A 25,027-nucleotide genomic window follows, 5' to 3' on the forward strand; every position below is an offset into this window, starting at 1 on the left:
GAGAGAGCAGTGGAAGCCACAGACAGATGGGGAGCTGTTTTTCAGATAAAGATTTTGTACTGCAAAATACATGTAAGTGCTACAAAAGGAACACAATTAAATCAGTCAATCAATACGTCAAAAGTACTAAATTTGAAAAAGCTTTAATAACTGAGTTGGCACATTGGGCTGGATAGGGAAGGTAATTTATTGTAGCATTTGAATCTGTTAGGATTTGTCACTCACAACAGATGGCAGCACACTGTAGATTAAAAGGTACACGACAGACTTGATGTGACTTGTTTTTGCCATTCTCCTGCTCTTCAATTGTCTTTGAGGTTGTTACTGTGCATTGGTTACTCCCATTGTACTGCTCTGCCCTTCGTACCTAAAGACAAGTAACTGTTTGCTTCTGTTTCGGGCAGACAAAGCAGAATGGGAATTCTCTGTATTCTGAGTTCGGTCTGTTTTTGTAGAATCACAATCCTTCACTCTGCAGAAGACCAGCAGAAGGACTATGTCAGTAGTGAAGATGGCTGCTGGCAAGAATATGCATCTCAGGAGTTTGAAGAGGTGCAAACCTGAACCGATGTAATTTGGATGGCAGAACTATGCCTTCATTGGTATAGCTTGTTTCGCTTCCGTCAATACACCTGCCTGCTGGTGTCACTATGTCCACCACGGCAGTCCACACCAGTAGAACGCGCACAGTGCAGACATCATCCAAGCTTGGTTTTAGTAGCTGAGGCCAACATTTTCCCTTAGAGGTGGTCTCTGAATCTAAACTCCTACAAATATATGCAACCTGACTTTTAGAAGTCTGACTCCTGACATGAACAAAGCTTGGAAGTACTCAGCACTTTGAAGAACTTGACCATTTAAAATTGTGTGCCAAAAAGCACACATTCACAAAGGACCAAACTGAACATTGCAGGATTAGGCTTCTGGATAAGAATTAATAATCTTATTAATAAATCAATTTATTAATAATTCTTATTAATAAATTTGGCCCAGTCAGCATGGGTTTATGAAGGGCAGGTCCTGCTTGACGAACCTGATCTCCTTCTATGACAAAGTGACGCGCTGGGTGGATGAGGGAAAGGCTGTGGATGTGGTCTACCTTGACTTCAGCAAGGCTTTTGAAACCGTCTCCCACAGCATTCTCCTCAAGAAACTGGCTGCTCTTGGCTTGGACTGGTGCACGCTTCGTTGGGTTAGAAACTGGCTGGATAGCCGGGCCCAAAGAGTCGTGGTAAATGGAGTCAAATCCAGTTGGAGGCCGGTCACTAGTGGCGTTCCCCAGGGCTCGGTGCTGGGGCTGGTCCTCTTCAATATCTTCATTGATGATCTGGATGAGGGCATTGAGTGTACCCTCAGTAAGTTTGCAGATGACACCAAGTTAGGTGCGTGTGTCGATCTGCTCGAGGGTAGGAAGGCTCTGCAGGAGGATCTGGAGAGGCTGGACCGATGGGCTGAGGTCAACTGCATGAAGTTCAACAAGGCCAAGTGCCGGGTCCTGCACCTGGGGCGCAATAACCCCAAGCAGAGCTACAGGCTGGGAGATGAGTGGTTGGAGAGCTGCCAGGCAGAGAAGGACCTGGGAGTGATGGTTGACAGTCGGCTGAATATGAGCCAGCAGTGTGCTCAGGTGGCCAAGAAGGCCAACAGCATCCTGGCCTGTATAAGAAACAGTGTGGCCAGCAGGGCTAGGGAGGTGATCGTCCCCCTGTACTCGGCTCTGGTGAGGCCGCACCTCGAGTACTGTGTTCAGTTTTGGGCCCCTCGCTACAAGAAGGACATGGAGGTGCTCGAGCGAGTCCAGAGAAGGGCTACGAAGCTGGTGAGGGGCCTGGAGAACAAGTCTTACGAGGAGCGGCTGAGGGAGCTGGGCTTGTTCAGCCTGGAGAAAAGGAGGCTCAGGGGTGACCTTATCACTCTCTACAGATACCTTAAAGGAGGCTGTAGCGAGGTGGGGGTTGGTCTGTTCTCCCACGTGCCTGGTGACAGGACGAGGGGGAATGGGCTAAAGCTGCACCAGGGGAGGTTTAGGTTGGATCTTAGGAAGAACTTCTTTACCGAAAGGGTTGTTAGACATTGGAACGGGCTGCCCAGGGAAGTGGTGGAGTCACCATCCCTGGAGGTCTTTAAAAGACGTTTAGATGTAGAGCTTAGGGATATGGTTTAGTGGGGACTGTTAGTGTTAGGTCAGAGGTTGGACTTGATGATCTTGAGGTCTCTTCCAACCTAGAAATTCTGTGATTCTGTGATTCTGTGTAATAATCTGGAACCAAAACCAAACACTCAACTTCTTTTTAGCTCAAAAAGGGGGCAGCTTCACAGTCCTACTTTGGAAGTAAAAACACTTTACCGTCTCAGTGGTAGAATTTTTATGCCATCAATCCAGCTAGCCTACAATAAAATTATGCCTGATGGACTGCTTCTTCTTCTGGGCACATATAAGCCCTGAGATAGGCACCTATGTGACAAGACATGTATTTATTTATCTGCTTATTTATTTTAATACAGCTAAGCAGTTAGAGCCTTAACTTGTCCAAGTCCTGTCTTGTACTGAAGGGATTTCACTCCAGTGCCACTAGACCAGGCATCCTCTCCAGCCCTGCTTCTCCAGCAGCAGAGGACTCAGAGCACACAGTCTCCCTGACTGTATTTTTCTCTGTTAAACCCCATGATCAGTGACTATAACTCATACAGTGCCACTATTCATCATTTCATTCCATCTGCAAATGTATTCAAGAATCATTTCATATTTCCTTCCAGGTCACTGATAAAGCTATTGAGAAGTATCATGGCAAGAACAGACTCCCGTGAGTTCCCACTAGAAGCAATCTTTGAGATGAATATCAGTCCATCTCCAATGGCCTTATGTTTCTGTTAGCCAGTATTTAATCCACTTGATAACACTGGATTACACAGATTTTACAGTTCTGTTTTGCTTTTAATGACAGTGTGTCAACAAGGCTAAGTAAATGTCATAAAGTAGTCTAAGTATAATACTGTCAGCACAGTTATCTTTGTTGTTGTAATTTGTTATCATGGAAACAGCAGTCTCTAGTTTGTTTGACAAGATCTATTACCCACAAAAACTTGCTGTTTGGTATTAGGCATGTTGTAATATCTTAATTTTTTCTTGTTTGAGATACCTAGTTTCAACTTTCCAATTATTTTGTTTAACCTTTACCTACCTGGATCATCTTGTTTCCCTTTAAAAATTATGGCAAAACATTTGTTTTTGTAATTCACTAGAACTCCCCTTCGTATGCCAAAATTTGTTAAAAAGCAATAATGGTTTAGACAGTTCAACTCTATTAGTACTCTCCTGTGCAAGTTTTCTAGTCTGACAGAGAATGAAAAGGGAAAATATAATTCTTGAGTTTCACTTTTAATTTCAGTTTCAGAAGAGCTGAATTTCTATTGGAATGACCAGCAAGCATTTTCATTAATGGAGTGTAAAGCACCCATCAGTATCTTTGCTGTGATAATGTTTCAAATAATCTCAAATGCTTCTGTGCCTTGCAGCTGCAAAACACTTGAAATATTATAGGTATAGTTTGCTTTTTACACAGCTTTCCTCCCACATGTATTTCCTTTTGTCATTTCTCTCTTCCTCCCACTATTTGCCTACATTTTAGGAGAGAGACAGGAATTTTTACAGGATGAGATTAAAGAACAGATAACTAAGAAGGAAAACTGAACATTTGTATGGTCTTGTAAGCAAACTTTACGGCTATGCTTAATACAATTTGTGAGGGTTCAGATAATGTTACCATAATTAATCTAATAACCTTATTTTTGGCAAACTCTTTGAAGTGTAGGGGCTTGAACTTACATTGTATTTAAACACTAGCCCTCTAAATTTATCATTCCTTATTTTGGAAGCTATTGATTCAGAACATCTTTCACCTGCTGCCTCATCTTATGGCATTTGTACTAGCACGTGGAAAAGCAAGATACTATATAACAATTTATGTCTTGTTACCCTACTTTATCTGAAAATAAAGATATAAAAATCTCCATGGAAAAACCAAGAGGGTATGAAAGAAGATTTAAACAGAATGTGAGAAGCTCTTTAAATAGATTAGAGGATTCATCATTGCTTATAGCTCTTATTTGCTGAATGGAATTACTTGCAAACTGTCAGGTGTATCTGTTAAAGCAATACCTAACATCTAGATTTCAATATGCTCAGTTTGAACCACATTTTAATATTTCTTCAAGTATTTAACCTCAATTTCTACTCTCTTATATGGTAGATATAAACAAACAAACAAATACAATGTTTTTGTGAATGCCTTCAGTTTCAGTGGATTAAGTAAGAAAAATATTTGGCCCTTTATACAAGAAGTTAAGAGCGGTAACAAATTGCAATTAAACTGAAGATTTGTATGTGAAATTCTCCCTAAAATGGCAGAAGTTACTGTTTGCTTGGGGAAGAGGCGTCACCAAAAAGGACATTTTCCTGACATTTGGCTGATACCATCGTTCTTGACTGACTTTGTAACACCTCTTTCTGAATCATTACACAATACTGATCCATATACTACCCATCTATCAAGAAGAATAAGAAAGGCTGCTTTTTTTTTTTTTTTTTCCATCAGAAAAAAAATCAAAAAAATCAAAACATGCTGGGACTTTGGTCCTCTACCCAAGACATCCCCCGAGGCTGGAGGACTTATTTCAAAGCTGGCTTCATGTCTTCTGATGTGAAGACATGCAGTCTTCATATTTTTCACAAACTTTTTTTTTCCATGTATGAAACACCAAATATTTTCGGTCAATTCTACAATCTACCCAGACCACAGACCGAGTCCTAGGTAAACTGGAGTTCTGTCTGTAAATGCTTTGTCGGTGTTTCTCACATCCCCTATCACCTCTGCTTTAACAGAACATTCTCCATTTGTGAATAGAGATGCAACTTCTTGCAGTCAAAGAGAGGAATCAAGACTATGAAAACAAAATAGACCCTAATTTTTTTTTTTTTTTTTTTAAGGAAAAATGAAGCTTTCCTTCCGAAAGGAAAGGCTTTCTTAAAGGCATTCTTGTTTTGTTTTTTTGAGACAAAGACAGAGGCAGAAATGATACTAGGACACAGCTATACTGACAAGAGATATCACCGGCACAGGTCATTTTACATACATAATTATCCTGATGAAATTATAAAACATCAGACATTTGCACCCAATTTTCCATTCATGGGCTCCACATAGAACCAATATAAAATTAATTTACACAATCACCCTTTATTAATAAATATCTGACAGGACCATTTCAAGAAGCTAACAAAAAAGATACAAAAATCAATGTGCTTTGTGCCTGTGCTGCCAAAAATGACTTTGGCTCTGATGATATAACTCTACAAACATTTGTTAACACAATGTTATTTACTTTCTTGTTTTGCCTAACTGCAGTGTTTGCTTTGTACCTGCGTATGTTTGCACTTTTCTTATGTTCAGGATCATGATTTCAATGAAACATGGGTTTGTGCAAGAATATTTAGTCTGGGTTTCTCAGTCTTGAACACTCAATGCAAGATTCCTAAAGCAACACCATGCAATAAGCCAGTTTCCCCACTTCATCTATGACCTGGAGTTGTGATGAAAGACAGGAAATTCACCTGATTCCTGGAGATAGCGATACACCAAGAAATTCACTTCGTCACTGGTTATGCTCATCTTAGCCCAACCTCAATATGATGAGGTTTACGAGAAGTGTGATCCACGCTCTGTTTAAAGGGAAAGAAAAGAACAGGTTTTGTTTTATCTGGATTTATTAATAAAGTTGTTAGTAGCAAAACAGAAGTGGGATTTGTTAAGGTATTGAAAGGTCTCATTATTAGAGCTGGTATATCCTCATGTGAGGCACCCATTAAATACTGTGAGTCAAGTGCTCAAGCTGTACTATACTTTTTATTATAATTAAAGAGGGATATTTAATATATACAAGAGTCTGAGGGAGCATTTTAAATCTTGAAAGCCTTTGCAAATGTTAACTCTTTTACTTCGGTGGCTTTACTACAGGTTCTCTGGACACTCCTTGTTTACTGCAAGAGTATCACCATTTCAGAACTGCTGGCAATTACAGTCTCATATAACATGTCAAATCATAACCTCTTTGCAGCCCCAAATTTGACGTCTAGTTTTCCATCCAGCAGTTCACCCGTTTAACGGTTAGATTCTTCCTTACAAAACCAAGTTATGCAGAGGACATAAATAAAGTTCCCGTAACATAGAAAAAAAAAATCTAATTTTAAGATGAAATTACAAATTTTATTACAGGGGTGTGCACATGAGACAGAGAATGGGAGAGAGGAGAGAGAGAATGCAATATACCTCGTGCCAACAAGGAATACAAATATCCTGGCATTATATAAAGTTATAACGTTCTAATGTCTCTGCTGATTATGGGTGAACAAGAATTATTCACTTAAGTAATCATAACCTTTAGGATGACAGTTTTACATTACTATTTTGGGCACGTACGCTGGTAATAAATAAATTTGTTTTGAACATTTTCCATTAAATCTTGATGATTCATTTCTGTTTGGGAATCTGATTTAAGAAGCTTGGTTTCCAAAGCTGTAAGTACTTCTCAGACGTAACCTTTGCAGCTCTGTCAGGCACACCATACCTACACCTAACGATGTAAAGATTTCAACATAGAAGCACATGCTACATGCTGGTTGCGAATTATAAATGAAACACTGTAGGCGTGTGCTGTTTGTTTCAATTTCCCGTATGCCTCTTCTTGGCAAGCAGAAAGGGCTTTGTTCATCGAAAACCTCTTCAGCAATTCCTGCTGCCTAGAGTAGCACCTGCTACTGAGGGCAACGCTGATCAGCTGCAAGTCTCCCCGGCTGATCATTTCAACCAGAGGGTCACTCCTGACTGTAACAGATGTCTCTGCATATTTATGGCAATTGAGGTCTTTTGAACTCTGTTGAGCCTTTTATTCTCCTGTACTGCTGGATTTCATCAATGGTTCGGATGCTGCTTTGCCATAAGGAACCACACCTTACTAAATTGGGAGACACCTTCCTCAACAGATCTAGTCTTTATCATAGTGCGCATTCCACAGAGAACACGAAGGAAGAAAATACCAAAAATCTCACAGGCTCAACTTGGAAAATTTCATCTACTTTGGGAATCCTGCTGCTAGGATTCTGGGGAAGACACCACCAGCTGCACCCAGCAGCATCCAGCTCTCTCACAAATGCCACACATCACCCTGGAAAACTGTTTGATGTCTTTGCCCCTCGATTCCCCCTCTGTACAAGGGGCTGACGTTTCTCTGCCACGCAGTCAGGAGGCTGAAAGCACCCGTGGCTGCAGGGGGGTTGGATACCAAGGTGGCGTTGCCTTAGCTCACAGACAGGATGGAAAGACATCTGCACATGGTGAACACGGTGTGCTCACAGGCGTGAAGAGCAGGCAGAGGAAGCACCATGGGAGGTCTGGAGAGCTGGCTCAGCACCCAGCCACAGCCTCACTGCCTCCACTCCTTGCCCAGCATGGGGCGGTCAGCCTGCAGCACCTGAGACACTACATCAGGAATATTCAGCGAGGAGAGCACTTCTTTCTGAAACAATAAGCTCCATAAAAAGCGGCGGCTTTACTTTAAAATACCGCTTCGTGTACTTCTTCCAGATAAACATCCTTGTTCCTGAATAATTAATAATTCGCTGCACCTCTTTTTGCATAGTCATCACCATACAATGAGGAACAAAAAATACACAGTGCAGCAGTTAACACCATTTTCATCCCCAACTACATAGAATATGTCCTATCACTGCCGCACTGATGATAACAATAGATAAAGAACCTTTGATAGCCATGGGTTTTAAAAACATCCAGCGTAACATTTTTTAAAGTATTTTAAAAATAGCAGTTTCAATATTTGGTGGTAGGAAAGTTGGTAAGGTTGAAACCTCTTACAAAAATTCAGTTTCAGCAATGACGTACTTTGTGGTAAAATGAACTTTATTAAAAAAAAATCAAGAAACTACAAATGCTGTTTCTGGATGTATCCTGCTAATTCAAGCCATTGACACTGCATTTCCCACATACAGAGAGTTCCTTTAGGAAAGGGAACGGAAAGGAAGGGTGTCGTTTTTTGTTTTTTGTTTTTTGTTTTTTTTTTCTAAAGAAGATTTTTCTTAAATGAATTAAAAGCAGAGAAAATCAGCCTGACTGCAAAATAAATAGTTTGACAGCCACGGAAAAACCTCCACAGCAGCTACCTTTGTAGCAGAATCCCAAACACACTGAGGAGCTGGATTTACAATGCATTTTCCCTGAAGTCAGTCAACAGGAATTACTTTGACATATGTGTCAGATCATATCTTTATACACACTGCTACCATGCCATAAATAACCAGATGATCCCCACTCATACATTTAAGGTTTTTTCCCTCCCAGAGATGCCAGTGGAGCAATCAGATTCACAACTGCAAAGCTTTTACCCGTCCAAAATGATACACAGACCTTGGCTTTGACCCAGAGAAATCTATTCATTAGAAATTTGGCTGAGCTTTGAAAGACCATACTCAATTTCATTAATGCTCTTTTTGAGTTCCTTCTTCCCCATGGATAAACACCCCAAATATAAAAGATTACAGAAAACGTGGTGGGGAGGAGAGGAACATAATTCTCCTTTGGGTATCTCTAAGTCTGATTCATAAGCAGCGAACAACTAGCCTCCCCCTCAATACATTATTTTTAATGCAGAAATGCAAACTTCTATAGGAAATGGCAGAAACTCTTAGTTATCATTGTGATAGAATTATTTTTGTGTTAACTGACAGCCTTCCTTTGTTACTGGAGACTGGTATTACCAAGACTAATACTTTTTAAAAATTATTTTTATTTTTTTTTGTAATAAAGTATAGCTTAGAAACAATACTGCAGTGCCTTTGGAGACATTCCACATTCAAACCAGCAATAACATCTTAATTCTTCACAATCTCAAGCGGAATTACAAAAAGCATTCAAACGCATGCTCGAGCTTTCTTTTCTTGAAACATTTTTTCCCGCACCCAGTTACACATGAGGAAAAGCTCCACTTCCTCCAACCTTGCCTTAAAAACACGGGCTATGATCCCGCAGGCATCTGGGAGTGTTCACTCAAGGTGAGCAGAACCTACCGAGACAACAGACTTCCCAACATGTTGTGGACCCCAGACACTCAAAACCCCTCAGCGTATGGGTTGTCAAGAGCTGGGGAAATTAAATTCCATCCGTACTTTAAATATATGCTCAGCTGTCGGTCCTGCAGGGGTAGGCTGGCAGAGACCCTTGGCTCGCAGAGCTAAGAAGCTGGGCTTGGATACGCTACCAGCGTGCTTCCAGGGCTGCTCGGGGTGACCGGGCAAGCTCATTTCCTGGCACTCAGCACTGGACCTGACCTGGCTCTGAGGCTGGTGTGTCACTGCTCCCAGATTAGCCCTTCCTGGAGCACCGGGAATCCTGCTAACGATGTGGCTGGAGATGAGGCCTGTGGAGCAGCTGTGCTCCAGCACCGCGCCAGCCAGCTCCATCAGGAGCAGCTTACTTGCATCACGGTCCCATACCCCCATCAAGCGATTGCTTTGCCTTCTCTTGAAGCACTGCAGCACTGTTGCCATAAATAAGGCAGATCCAGCTGCAGAATCACAGGAAAATAACCTTTTTAATCTTGAAAACAGCACCTAAAGCTGCGGCTCCTCTCCTGCCCTTGCAGAGCGACCAGAGGCCCTGCAAGGCCGTTTCCTGGCCTGTGGGCTCGCCTGGGGCAGGGCAGAGCACGGCCAGGGACACAGAGAAAAGTTCAGGAAAGGAGCTCACACTTGCCACTCAGGGCAGCGCTGCCAGTCAGTCCTCCCCTCGGGAAGACAGAAACAGGCCAGACATTTAGGGAAAACACCTCGACTAAAACCTCGACCTGAAACCAAAGTAGGAAACCGGATGCTTCCTATTTCTGTACCCAGCCCTCCTGACAGAAATTCATCAGGCTGCCAGCCAGGTCCTCATGTTACCCCCTGAAAAGCTGCAAGCTTCAATCTGCTTTAACTGAATGCTGAGTGGCCTTCAGGTTCTTAGAGGATTTTTTTTTCCATTATTGTTAAATAGCCCCCTCCCCCCCCATTTATTTCCTGGAGGGGTTGCACTATATACCTGCTAATTCAACATGGCTAGGTTAAGATGTTTTTTCCCAATGAAAGTTCTAATGACAACAAAAAAATGGAAAAGAAAAAAAGAGAATTTGTGTATTTCCATTGGAAAAGACAACAAACAAACAAAACCAAACAAAAAATAAAACTAAAACAAAACAAACAAAAAACTTTTCATAAAAATTTCATAAAAATGGAAACCTTCCAGAAAGTTCAAATATTTAGTGTTGCCAAACTGCTGCACTGCTGCAGGGGAACTGAAGCTCCTGTACCTGTGCTCCCATTTTCTCGTCCGAGATGGCTCCGGGCATGAAGCTGCACCTCTCAGGGCCCAGCGCAGCCTCGCCATCCCGGGGAAGAGCATGCGAACACGAGAGCTAAGAGAGGCTCTCAGAAGGCATTCTAAGTGCTCAGCCAAAGCTGTAGGTTACTGTTTCGCATATGTTCTGCAGTTTAATGAAAAACAACATTTCCCAAAGCCAGAAACCACTTCTCACAAAGCAACCTACTTACTCAATCTCAGAATTTTCAGTTGAAAACTGATGAAAATCAGAAAGTTTCAACGAGCCCCACACTTCTAGGCTGTCTTACCATAGAAACAGAACACAGGCAGCAGGCTGCAGCTCTTCCCCAAATGATAACAAGCTCTGTTTGGCCCACATCATTGCCTTCTTCAGTCTTGTCTTTTACTGCAGCTGCCTCTTCTGAAGGAGGAAATCCATTATGTCTCCTTCCCAAAATGCCAAACCAGAACTTTTGGGGAGCTAAAGTGCACACACTGCTCCAACTCCCCCAGCACCTCCTACCATTTCAAGAAGCTAAATAGTAAAATATCTTTTCTTTCCAGCATCCTGACATGGGAGTGATACAATTTAAATCCTTCTGATTACAAGGTCCAGAGCAGACAGGATCATTCTTTCCAAACTCAACCTATGCTAGTCATCAAAATAATAGGTAGCCCTGGTCACAACGCAGCTTGTGCACATGTAACTTTCAGACTCTTTTACAGATGCTCACAAATGCCTTTGCATCACTTACATTTAATATTTTGGGGTTTTCTTCACAAACATTTTTTTCCAGGGGATTAAAACCTGAATACTGCACTCAGAGATCATCTCAGAGAACGCTTAGTGCTTCGTGCAGTATTCGCTGTTGCACCTACAGCTCTGTCACTGGCAGCTCAGTAAGAGCAGAGACCTCAAGAAAAGGTAACAGGCTTGCCAGAGAACATGAACTGCCAAATGTTCAGGCTGGCTCTCTCTCTCTCTCTCTCTTTTTTTTTTTAAATCTATTTATTTACATTGACCTTCTGTTGATTTTAAAATGGCCACACTAAATCAAAACAAACCCAGGAAGCTCCAGCTCATTCACACGGCTGCGTGAAGACCATATCCTTACGAGAAGTAACAACAGTCTGTCTAAGATCTTCAGGAAAAATTGTACTGATATAAATAAGGTCTAGCTCAGATCCTAACATGTTCTCATCTCATACAATTAATCACTGAATTCAACCGTATCAGAGTTCAAAGTCTGGTGCCAATTGAAAAGAGCGGAGGTAGAAGAAATGACAATTATGTACATTTGGCAATGATTAATGAACCTGCAGTTCTGTCTTGAAGAGGTCACTCTTGATGAATCAAGTGCTGTGTGGGCAAATCTGACAAAAACAGGATTTTCATCGGAATATAAGGGTCTATCAAAATAAAATAAAAACTTTGTTCAGAAATGTCAGTTTACTATGCTGTACTTATAAAGATGTGCTTTTGAACAGATGAATCTCTTGTATTAAAGGCTAACTGCGCCTATTGTCTTTATCCTATTAAAAATCTACAATAGAACAAACAAAAAAGAAAGCAACAACAACAAAAAGTTTGTCTTGTCCTGGAAAATAAATAAATTAATAAGGGAATGATCCAGTAAAATATCAAAAAATAAAAATTAAAATCCAACCTAACACAAAAATACTAGTAAAATAGCTTGGCCCATTAAACACTTTGATGGACATCATTGCAGAACATTTTATTACAGCATTAATATAACCTTTCTTTAAGTTATAAATTACACTTCAAATTGGAAAGCCATTTGGAATCATACCTGTATCTATTTATTTTTTTAAATGGCAACAAGAGATATTCCAGCAATTTCTAAGTGCTATTCAAACATTTTCCAATTAATCAACAATTTCCAGCACAAAATAAATGTCAACAGAAGACAAGCCTTTCATCACCAAATTCCCAGCAAACTCTATCAAAAGGTGTAGAATTGTGCATCAGCTCTTTCATACTTATAATCTCCTAGTTTGATCAGGTTGTTTTTCAGTTCTCAGATGGTTTACTTAATTACATCAGCCTCCAGCATTTCAGTTCTAAGAGTTCAAGTGGATCTTTTCCAGCTCCTTTTGCTATAAAGTGAAATGGGTTTTCCTGTATTGATCTCTCCTTTTTGGCACTTCGCTAAGGGGAAAAAAGCAAACAAAAGCAAGCGCTCTTCTTAATTAGTGCAATTGTGTTATACCTCTTTTATAGCTTAGTTCTAAGAAGAGGAAATTTCAATTTTTTTTTTTCTCTTTTTTAATAAAATTAATGTTTACAATAGTATATTATATGGAAAGCCCAGGGAAGCCAAAAATAAGACTAAGGGGAGAGTAAAGGTTGATGGTAGCTTTAGAACTTGCAAATGAAATGAAATGAACTTTTGTTGTTTTTTTTATTTTTATTTTTAAAGAAGGAACTAGGGGTTTAAGAAATCAAACCACAAGATTGGATTTAGTCTGAGGATCAAGATACCTCATCACTCTTGAACAACCAAAGTTAATTGGGAATGCTGCCAGCAAACAGAAGATTTTCTTCCTCACATGAGTACAAAACAATAATGTGGACAAACTACATGTAAAATCAGAACAAGTCATTTAGACTAAAATATACGATCATCTGATTGTACACCTAGTTGTGTTGCACATGTGTATTCCCCATGTATGCAATGCAACCAGAACTAAGTTTTAAATCTTACAGGTTGTGCTTCACATTCAAAAAGTTAATGAAGACTTGTAACATGAAAAAGATGGCACAATTACCCTATTGATATTTGCTTTTCTTGATTTTTGGCAAGAGAAGTAGTGTAATAATACTATCTCAAATTTAACTTTTCACCGAAATTATCTGGATCTTTATTAAAATCTTAAATTAAAAAAAGAACAAACATTAGCATTTAAATTTTTCATCAGTGCTTCATATTCACAGAGCGGTGAGATAAAAGGAATATGATGGGATATCTCCTGCCAGAACTGGTTGTACCTGTTTCATTTTCTTTCTGTAACCACAGATGAGAGTAAAATAACACAGATGAATTTTTAGAACGAACGTCGCCTCAAATATTTAGAATTAAGCACAGTTTCTTTTTCAGCTGCCAATAATTTCTCTAATACCTAAAAAGATACACTAAAACTTCAAAACTTGGGAATCTGAGTCCCGAGCTTGCCTTTAAGTAAGGATGCAAACAGGCAGCCAACTGTGATGAGGCAGGACAAGGACCAGTAGATAAAATATTTGCCTTTGAGGTGACACCACGCAGCTGGGACAGATAAAGAAGCCTCCACAAAGGCCCAGAGCCACCTGCTGCATGGGCAGCTGGGATTAGCAGGCGTGATGTCTATTTTATTTATCTTACTTTTAAATGAGGCAAAGAACACAAGAGCGATGGGCTGGAAAGGACAGCCATGACTTGCCTGAAAGACGGAATAGCTGAATAAGGCTTTTTCATTTTTTTTTCTTTTATCCAGCAACTTTACTGGTTGAAATGGTGCATCTCTGGGAGCAGGGACCAATATCCTGATTTTTCCCAATGCATCTGAGCGTTTTTACTGGGCTGCAGAATCAGGGTGCATCTTGCTCAATGTCCTTATTTTTGAAGAGAGAGATAATGGCAAAAAAATCCATGTGTGCTTTTTACAATGTCCCTTACGTAAACTGCTTCCTTTAATGCCCTGAAGGCAAATCCTTGTTTTAAAAACCAGACTGCTATCAGCTTACCAGCTGGAACAGTGTTAGTGCCAGCTATAGTGACAGGGACCTTCACTACTCAACACTTGATGGACAGGCATGGTAGGCATGTCACATGAACACTGCAAGACCAGGGAAGGGACACACCACGATGGCAGCATAAAGGGGTTTGAAATTTTTTCATACATGTGAACTTGGTCTTCTTATTTTGTTTCTTTGTTCCAAACCTCCAGCATGCAGGAAATACTCTCAGGACCATGGGCAGACTGCAGTGGTAACACCACCAACAGTAAGCAGAGCTTCTTCTTGGTCCAGAAACTTACAGGTTTGGGTCTCTCCGACAAGCACCAAATATTCAGTCAAACCTGTTTCAATTCAATGTACATTTGAATTTTATGTTGTTTTATCATCTTTTGGGACTGCTTGTCACAAGTACAGTTAGAAAAAGACCAAACAGCATGACCATCAGACCGAGGAAGGTGATTCTTTCCCTCTACTCTGCTCTCATGAGACCCCACCTGGAGCACTGCATTCAGCTCTGGGGCCCCCAGCACAAGAAGGACATGGAACTGTTAAGTAGGTCCAGAGGAGGTGCATGAGGTGCATGATCAGAGGGCTGGAGCACCTCTCCTATGAAGACAGGCTGAGGGAGTAGGGGATGTTCGGCCTGGAGAAGAGAAGGCTCCAGGGCCTATACCTAGAGGGGACCTACAGGAAAGCTGGGGAGGGACTCTTTTATCAGGGAGGGTAGTGACAGGACAAGGAGGAATGGCTTTAAACTAAGAGGCTAGATTTAGATTGCATATAAGGAAGAAATCCTTTACTCAGAGGATGGTGAGGCCATGGCACAGGTTGCCCAGAGAAGCTGTGGATGCCCCATCCCTGGAAATGTTCAAGGCCAGGCTGGATGGGGCTTTGGTCTGGTGGGAGGTGTCCCTGCCCATGGCAGGGGGGTTGGAATTACATGGTCTTTAATTTGGTCTTTAGATGGTTTTTAGTTGGTGCCTTACACCCAAACCGTTTTGTGATTCTATGAAACACGAAAGCCATTCTGGTGCTGTCTCCTGACAATATCTGCAACTTGAATGATAAAAACCAACTCTTGGACTTAACCAAAACTCTTTAAGTTGACATAAAACAACAGGAGTTTGTGCTGGCCTTAAAAAAAAATAATGAAGCATTTCAGCTGTACAAGCTAGCTCCACACGGCTGCGGAGCAGCAGATGAGTGGACAACTGGCCAGCTGTCACCAGCTTTGCTCATGACAAGTGCAAAGAGGTGGCCATGTCTATGATGCATCACCAGCTCTGGCCACATGGCTGCCAAGTGAACGAGATCTGTGGGAGATCCGCAGAGGTCTAGAGACAAGGTGAAAGGGGGAGCCCCGCTAGTTCACAGCTGGATGGCCTCAGGCGGAGGGAATGTGCAGTGACGTCCTTCGGGGGGTGGGGTTTTATTACTTTCTGCTAATAAGCTTAGCAGATGTTACTGGGAACAGTCTGATCTTATTTTTCCATCCTTTATAACTTTATTTTTAATTTTTTTCCTCAGAGCAAGCAAAGGCAATAGACCTTACCACATATTTCAACCTTAACTTCTTTTCCCTGTAGTATTGTTAAAAGTGTGGCTGAGGATTTTCCTTATTTTTATTATTATTATTATTACACAAAAGGAAAAAGTATTTTTCCCATTCGCCTGTAACTCCAAACTAGCTGAAAGCATTATATTCTGAGTTGTAGGGGAAAAATGCTTTTCAGGCTCACAAGATGCAAAATATCACCCCCCAAAACAAATATCTTGTAAATTATAGAATACAGGAAAATGAAGAATAACAATGGAAACTGTTTTGCACTTTTATTGTGGAGGACCCTGCTATAAACTATTTATAAACGTATTAACTATGGCTATGAATAGTTAATGTTTTCTCTTGAATAATCTTAAGAGAATGCTGTAAGGACAAACATCAGATAGGGTATGCAACAGAACAACAGAAACATAAATACACACATTCAGGGTATTTCACTGCAGTGTATTTATACCTCCAACATTTAGGTCTTACTAGAAATAATTTTATTTTTTTTAACAGAAATTTCACTGGATTTCTGGTTTACATTAGTTTGAGCTCTGGAGATGAGTCTTTCAATGCCTCCACTTTTATGGAACATGTAATACTACTTTCCTTGTTGGAAGGTGAAGTGCAACGGAAGAAGGATGGAGAGACTCAATTAGCTTTAAAAGGATGCCTGCAGATACTTCTAAGCAGCCACTGAAGTAAAAGCTTACTTCTAAGTTACTTTTCTGCATTCACATTGCTTGATATTTCATACAGAAACTTCCCATTAAAAAAATCAATACGAAGAATTAAGACTGAACAATCTCAGTCTTATGAAAGCCACCTCAAGCGCCAATTTCAGATACCGGTTGTTGTTGTTTTGTTTTGTTTTCTTGGGGGGGGTCCTGCTTCTAACTTTTCATCTGAATGCTCTATATACAGACTGCAAAGAAAGAATAAAAAAACAGGCACAACATATCCAGTAGTGCAGTCCTCTACAACACTATCACACATACTATCTGTCTTTTCATCCATCCCTCTGCCTTTATATGCTGTTGTTAAAGATCAGGGTGAGGCAGACTGTCATTTTAAGTTTTCGGGCTTTCTGTCTTACTTGTAAGACCATAGGTGGAATAGTTAGGGCTTCTCCTCTTTAGATGGAAGGCGTCCGCCCATTTTTGCAAACACTTTACCAGCCATTGAATCATAGAAGGGTTTGGGTTGGAAGGGACCTTAGAGATCACCCAATTCCAACCCCCCTGCCATGGGCAGGGACAACTCCCACTACACCAGGTTATTCAAGGCGCTGTCCAACCTGGCCTTGAACATCTCCAGGGATGGGGCACCCACAGCTTCTTTGGGCAACCTGTTCCACTGCCTCACCACCCTCAGAGTAAAGAATTTCTTCCTTATAGCTAATCTAAAACTACCCTCTTTTAGTTTAAAGACATTACTCCCCCTTGTCCTATCACTATGCTCCCTGACCAAGAGTCCCTCCCCAGCTTTCCTGTAGGCTCCCATTAGATACTGTAAGGCTGCTGTAAGGTCTCCCAGGAGCCTTCTCTTCTCTAGGCTGAACAAAGAGGTACACACAATGTGTACAAGGGTTTTTTCCTTTCCCAATCTTTAGTAATTTTGGTACATCTCGCAATCATATTTGGTTGTTTCCTGTGGTCTAGGGACAGGAGAAGACTTAAACAGCAGCACTGTACGGTTTCTTTTTATCTGTTGAGACTGTGTTATAGCAGTGATCTGCCAGTCCTGACTACATTTTATCTTTCATTTTAGATGGATGAAGATAAATTTCTGGTGGCACTACCGTGAAGTTCTATACAGCCCTAATATAAACAGTAAAGTCTATAGATTAAAAGGCACCATTAAGAGGGAAGCATTTTAACCTACTTTTTTAAAGCTAAACAGCCTAAAAACTAGGATGAACTCAAAAATCCTTGGGGAGTCAGAGACAGTCATGACATAATCTAAGTTTTTTCATTAAAAAAAAATCAGCTGAATACTTCTCAGGAAGGATTTTAATCTATTATGACACAGTTATTAGTTAGAGCAGATCAAATAAAAAAGCAGTCCCAGGCTTAAAAAAACCAACACACAGAGAACTGAAGCCTTAAATCCATACATACAGGGTTTGAGAAGCTTTTAAAGGTTTTAATGCCTAGACAAGAATTGTTTCCTCAGAGAAGAAAATAATCCTATGTCGTTGGTCTTCCCTCTCAGAAGGATGCTAGGGAAGCCAGAGGTGATCATAAGGGTTGACAAAGCTGTCAGTCATATGTTCACTATCACAAAAATGTTTGAAAAGCCAGTGAACATCAGTAGGATTTTGGGTGCCTAAAGCCTTGAGGATCAGAGGTTCAAAGAGACCTTGAAAGGCCTGTAGTCCAAAAAAGGGCCAGCTCTGGGGTCAGACCAAGCTGCCCAGGGCTTGGTCCAGTCAAGGCTTGAAACCCTCCAAGGACAGGGGTGGAACAGCATCTCGGGGTGCTACTGCGTCGCTGACCTCACAGGGAAACAGCTTTTCCTTGCACCCAGCCTGAAGCCCTCCCGTGTCAACTTGTGCCCCTTCTCCCTCAATCTCCCTCTCTGCACCGCTGTGAGGAGACCACTTCCATCTTCTCAATGACACCCAGTAGGCAATGTGGGGCTGTTAAGTGCCCTGAAGCTGTTCCTTCTCCAGGCTAACCCAGCCTTCTTCACAGGGCAGGTGCTCCAGCCCCACCACCTTGGGCACCCTCCACAGACCTCTACAAACCCTCCAGTCTGCCCACGTCTGTCATTGGTGGGGTCCAAAACTAGATGTGCTGTAATGAGTGCAGTGTAGAGGGGGATCATTCCTTCCCTTGATTGACTGGCTACACTTCTGCTCAGATAGCCCAGGGTTATTTGTTCATTCTTGTTAACACAAGGAGAAATTATAGTAGGGTTATAAAGATGCAGAATCTACATAGGGCTTCAAAATGAGTATCAGTATCTGAGTAATTGAAAGTAGAAGTCTTCTTCCAAATTGGAACGGTGTTACTCATTACCATCTTTACTAATTTATATTGACAAATCATTTTTATCTGGAAAAGATACACAGAGAGGTAGATAGGGTAATACTCAACACTGACGTGCTTACTGGATCTTATAAGGGCGCAATAACCAAGCGAGTATTTTAGCCATCCAGCTCCTGTAATGTAATTCTCACATGCTACTTAGCAACTGAATTCCCTCCACAAGGAGGGGAAAGAAATGTGCCTGTTTCAAGGATTTATGTGCCTTCCTCTAGCCGGGGATTAGACACTTGTTTGAGGCTGGGATTCATTGCTTCAGATTTCCCTTTCAAATCTAGGCACCAATTTGTATCTTTGGCTGTAGAGAACTGACACAGTATCTTTATTTGAAAATAAAAAAAAAATATAGCAGAAAGGTGGCAGTGGAAGTGGTATAAGAGATTTAAGAGATGAAAGGTTAAAGAATTCATTAAGAATTAGCAGGTTCAAACTTGCATTTTCTAGGTCCCAGGAGAGCACACTTCACACCTGGTTACAGGTTGCTGAAATGAAAACTCTGAGGAGCAAAGAACGTGGGAGTCGTGAGCCAGAAGGATGGGAGAAGGAGAGATCAGTAACTCCTTTTAAAGAGTCATTGCTTATTGCAGATATACTGCAGCTGGATAGTGAACAATCAACATTTTAATTTTTCAGCATCGATGAAAAAATATACATACAACATATGAGTATTCACATACTGCTTTCTCAATTTTTATTAATCTTTTCTCTCCTCACCACTATTGTTTTACCTATGTTTTACATTTCCTTATTAAGGAGAGATAATTTTGGTTTCTTTATAGAAACTCAAGATTCTTTGTAGTATTATGCAAGAAGCAGACATCAACACCTATATTTAAGTATGACACGTTATAAGCTTATATTATCACATATAATTTCACTACACTTTAACTGTTTGGACTGTAAAGCTCCATGGTGAGTGTGTGCCTCAGGCTAAATTTCTTTCTGGAAGGCATAAGCAAAAATAGTTCAGTCATTTCAGAGTGCAGTTGGGGAAAATGCAGTGTTGCTGATATTTATACAGCTGTTTCAATGAGAATCTCTAGTGCTTCCATACTTCGGAGCAAGGACTTGACATTTGGCAGAGGTTGTTCTGATGGCAATGGGCCTTTTCCATCACAGTGAAAATCCACATAAATTGAACTAAAATAAACCCCCTTGAAAACACTACTTTTATGTGCACTGCACAGGTTTGTTGGAAGCCAATAATTATATTATCAAAATATTACCATTTCACTAACTTTCACTAACCTAAGGCAACAGGAGCTTAGTGTCTTTTTACATAAGGGGACACAGATACATCGTGATGCAGAAGCAAAGGTGTGGGACGGGACAGCAGGCTGTGAAAAACGAAGAGAATCAGGGCTACAAGCAGACAGATCACTGAGCTGGTTTCACTCACACATGCAGTTCTGCCGATGTCCTGTCTCCAGAGAGCAGAAAATACCCTTTCTTTCCAACAAGTACTTCAGAGGAAAAATAATTATAGCCAAGGTATAATACTGATTTTGAAATCTCTCTGCTTTCTTTCATATCAGCAGTTTACTTCTGAACATTTTGACTATGTGGCCTTTAATGCCTTTTAGCTGTATTTATTAATAACCTTATTTTTATTGCTTTTATGAGTTAAGGATTTTCCTCCCAGGCGTTCAATTACAAGTCTTAGTTAGATTGGGAAATTCTTTAAAAGAAAAGAAAACAAAATTGTTTCCCTCCCCCCCCCACTGAAAATAGATTATTTTTTCCTCTCCCATTAGTTTTCTGTCAATTTAGAACACACTTAACCAGCATAGCTGTTTGACTTATAAGGACTTGTATTTCACCTTAGTCAAAATTAATTTGAATACTGAAGAAATTTTTAGCATTCAGTGCACTGCTAATATTTAGTCAATTCCTCTGAACATGAGAAATGCATATAAACACACACTGTTTAATGCGTGGTCATTCCCAGGGATTGGAATTAAATACAGAAAAGCAACAGAACGTTTTCTTGTCATTAGCACATATTTAAAATGCTGGGTTTTGAGGAAGTGTGTTTTTAAGTCTTTTCAGCTGTCATTGAACAATATTTTGGTACTATAAACTGGATGAAGGCGATCAAATAAAATCATCAGTGAAGAGCCAACACTTCAATTTTTATTCACTGCAAAGTTGTACAGAGCTGATCTGGAGCTTGAGAACAGGGACATACTAAATCCTACTGCCTACGAAGGAAACAAAGATTTATTCACAAGAATTTCACAGATGATGCAAAAAAAATACTTCCTTTCTTTCCTTTACTGACAGACGCCTTAAAACTTAACCTGTTGTTTAGGAATGCTTCCAACCTCACAAGTCTGAAAGGCATTTTTCCCCACTCAATACACTGATGCAGATGAGCTCCCTTTCCATCAAATATCTTGAGAAAGATTTCCTAACAGAGGAAAAGGTTTGTCCAATTTAATTTTTCTTACTGGTACATTACCATTATGTGATACCATTTTGCTTTCCTTAAGAAAAGGAGAAAACACATATATGCTACCCAAGAAGTTTACAGTACCACCCATTAATGACTTTTTATTGTTCTGTGTTTTCAAAGCACTGTTAAAACATGAACTCATACATCATAGATGTTTCAGTACAGGTTTTAGTGTAACACAGAACTTCTCAGGCACTTATTACATGTCACCGATGGTTTAACCATTTTGGTCAGAAGTCACATCCATTCTCTTTCCATGTGAAGGAACGCAGTGCATCTGTTATCAGGATAAATGCAAAGCAAATGTTTTGCAAATTCAGATCTCTAGCCCCTGTGATCATTTCAGCTCTTAGTACAGAGCACAAAATCATTTTGACTAATACTCAAAAAGCAACGTTATCCACAATCTTACTAGTTCCACCTCACACGAATAAGCTATACCGCAACATAACCTGCCAATAATACTATGTGAGAATGGCTCTTAAGAGACTTTGAGCAATCCTTCTGACACAACATATTAAAAAAGGTCAGAAGCATTCACCCACGTGTCAGCTGTTGGCCTTCCCCACCAGCCATGTTATAACCTGGCTTTGAGTTTATCCTGATTTTCCCTGCCACAACGGCGGCAGAGAAGAGCAGAAGGCAGAGCTGCATCCGTCCTCACTGATGAACTTCCACAAAGCACCTCCACTACTGCAAGGGTTAGCTGGCATGCTTCGGGCAAAGTGTGAGGGCTCAGCAGTCTCCAGGTGACTGATCTCTGGGCTGAGTCGTATATTGTTCAGTATAAAAACCAAGACAAGGTGGAAGAAGGAAAAGCTTGAGGACGAGAAGTCAAATACATTTCTACCAGCATGGAGGTAGAAATAAATAACAGACCAATCACTGACACAGAAATAATTCCAATGAGTCAAACAGCCCTTTGAATGGACGCACAGCCTTGTTATTTTATCACTAAATACATGGTCCAGTTCCTTCTATTATCAAAAATTGTAAAATATTCTGTAAGACATGTAGAGTCACTAGGACGCAATGGATATTAAATGAAACCCTTAAAATTATTTCACTTTATGGGAGCTAACCAGTGAGGGAATAATAGCACGTCTCGATACATCAATTGCTATAATCACTTTTCCAAATAAATCCTTTCTTGCAACAGCCTTATTTTTAAATTGGGGCAATTAGTTCATCTACAGTGAAACACACAACTTCTACTTATTTTTCCACAAGGATCCTTTTTGCTTGTAGGGACACTTTTATTTAAATTTTGTGCTCACACAGTTATTTAAAACTGATTTGCAAAAATGCCTCTAAAGTGAAGCTAAGGGGTTTAAGCTTTTACATTCGCTCTCTGCAATCAGTAAGCCAAAGGACTGAGGCTTCTTTATTGAAGCAGACAGCTGAACCAGAGGAGAGGCATCATAAATGTTTGCATGTGGCAAGCTCTGAGCAGCGTTTGAGCTGCAGGGCTTCTTCGATTTCTCAGGGGACTGGCAGCAAACTGCAGGGTGAGAGGGCTGCTTGGTAGAACTTTGTGCAAACTTTTGGGGGTGTGGAAGGGAAGCTTCAATGAAACAGAAGAGATACAGTGAAGTAGCAGGAAGCTGACAGAGCAACCAGAGCTGGAGGTTGAGGAGGAATAGCCTAGTGAGAGCAATAATGGGTGGGAGTGCCAGCTGAAGTGAGGCATGATTATGAGAGCAAAGACATGGCTTCCTATTTAATTCCTGCTGTTTCATTTCACTCTCCAATGGTATTTTGGAAACATCATTTACTTTGATTAAACATGAGGCTATAAAACTGAAAAGTTCCACAACTGCTTCTTCCTCCCATCTATATGCCAAGGATTTCACAATTTCCTGCAACATCCACATCACGTTCCTGCAGTGAAACCACTCAAAGGTACTCGGAAAATGAGGAGGGGAAGGGGGAACGGGAACTCACTTAATTTCCCTCTCCCCTCAAGATTATACATGAAAAAAACTTGTACTCATTCGGTTTAATGAACAGGTTTCATACTAGTGGAATTGGTACCTATGTCTTTAACGTCAATGAATAAGAAATTTTCCTAATATTCAACCTAAGGCTCCCCCCTGCGCAACTTAAGGCCATTTCCCCTCATCTTATCACTTGGTGCTTGGGAAAAGAGACCACTATAGCCTCCTTTAAGGTAACTGTAGAGAACAATAAGGTCTCCCCTGAGCCTCCTCTTCTCCAGACTAAACAACCCCAGCTCCCTCAGCTGCTCCCCATAGGATCTGTGTTCCAGGCCCTTCACCAGCTTTGTAGCCCTGCTCTGGACACGTTCCCAATGTCCATCTTTGGGCCCAGTGAGGGGCCCAAAACTGAACACAGTACTCGAGGTGTGGCCACACCAGAGCAGAGTACTTGGGTCAGCCACTTCCTTAGTCCTGCTGGCCACACTATTTCTCATTCAAGCTAGGATGCCATCGGCCTCCTTGGCCACCTGAGCACACTGCTGGCTCAGTACTCCCAGTACTCCCAGGTCCCTTTTTGCCAGGCAACTTTCCAGCCACTCTTCCCCCAGCCTCTATCATTGCATGGGGTTGTTGTGGCCAAGTGCAGAGTAGCACTTGGCCTTGTTGAACATCATACAGCTGGCCTTGGCCCAATGGTCCAGCCTATCCAGAGCCCTCTGCAGAGCCTTCCTACCCTCAAGCAGATCAACACTCCTGCCCAACTTGGTGTCATCTGCAAACTTACTGAGGGTGCACTCAATCCCCTCATCCAGATCATCGATAAAGATATTAAAGAGAACTGACCCCAGTACTGAGACCTGGGGGACTCCACTAATGACCGGCCTCCAACTGGATTTAACTCCATTAACCACAACTCTTTGGGCCTGGCCACCCAGCTGGTTTTTAACCCAATGAAGTGTACACCCATCCAGGCCTTGAGAAGCTAGCTTCTTCAGGATGCTGTGGGAAATGGTGTCAAAAAGGATGAACCCTGTGGTACGGAGCCATGTGGGAGCAGGTCTTGAAGAGCTGCTGCCTATGGGCAGCCCCCGCAGGCTCAGCTGGGGAAGGACGGCATCCCGTGGGAGGGACCCCACGGGGAGCAGGGGCAGGGAGGGAGTGACTGTGAAGGAGCGGCGGAGACAAAGTGCTATGGACTGATTGCAGCCTCCATTCTCCGTTCCCCTGCACCACTTGGAGGAGGAGGTAGAAGAGACTGGTTTTGTCTTGCTTTTAGTTCTCACTCCTCTAGTCTGTTATCAACAGGCAATAAATTATGCTAACCACTCCATCTTGAGTCTGTTACGTCCATTATAGTATTGGTGAGAGATCTCTGTCCTTATCTCAGCCCATGAGCTTTTCTTCATTGCCTTTTTCCCCCTGTGCCTTGGAAGAGGGGGAGTGAAAGACTGGTGTGGTTGAGTTTCATTGCCCATCAGTGTGAAACTACTACACACAGCAAACACTGCTGTATCTCAGGAAAAATATAAGAAGCTCCTCATGGTATGGAACATATATCCCCTATGTTTTTCTTCCATGTTTGAAATAAGTGTATCATTTCTCTTTATACAATAATAATAGTAATAGTAATAAAATAATAATTAAAAACAACATGTAGGAGACCAAGGAGCTGTAACTATATTTCTAATCTCACGTTAATTCAGAAACCAAACTCCCTCTGAAGTCGATTTTTCCCAGCTGTTCCTATTCCCCCATGTATTAGCTTAGATTTTGGCTGAATCTGGAGCAAGCTAACTGGCTGACCAAATGGGGTGGGGTGGGGTAGGGAACAGGCACTGGGGACACGATGGCTTAGGCTTGCTGCATCTCTGAT

At 41.2% G+C, this 25,027-nt stretch overlaps 1 protein-coding gene across 3 annotated transcripts in view; it reads right to left on the minus strand.

The window, feature by feature from the left end:
• Window positions 1–25,027, minus strand: part of TBL1X (transducin beta like 1 X-linked) — a 195,418-nt gene that overhangs the window by 48,124 nt on the left and 122,267 nt on the right. For 2 of the 3 annotated variants that reach the window (XM_035344202.1, XM_035344116.1), the window contains exon 4: window positions 5,612–5,719. The exons of the other annotated variant lie outside the window; for it this stretch is intronic. In XM_035344202.1, the coding sequence (XP_035200093.1) occupies window positions 5,612–5,669 (58 nt within the window). In that variant the 5' untranslated portion in view covers window positions 5,670–5,719. The remainder of the gene's footprint in view (window positions 1–5,611; window positions 5,720–25,027) is intronic. 3 annotated transcript variants of the gene reach the window in all.

Source organism: Oxyura jamaicensis, chromosome 1 (genome assembly GCF_011077185.1).
Source record: "Oxyura jamaicensis isolate SHBP4307 breed ruddy duck chromosome 1, BPBGC_Ojam_1.0, whole genome shotgun sequence".
NCBI classification, from domain to species: Eukaryota; Metazoa; Chordata; class Aves; order Anseriformes; family Anatidae; genus Oxyura; species Oxyura jamaicensis.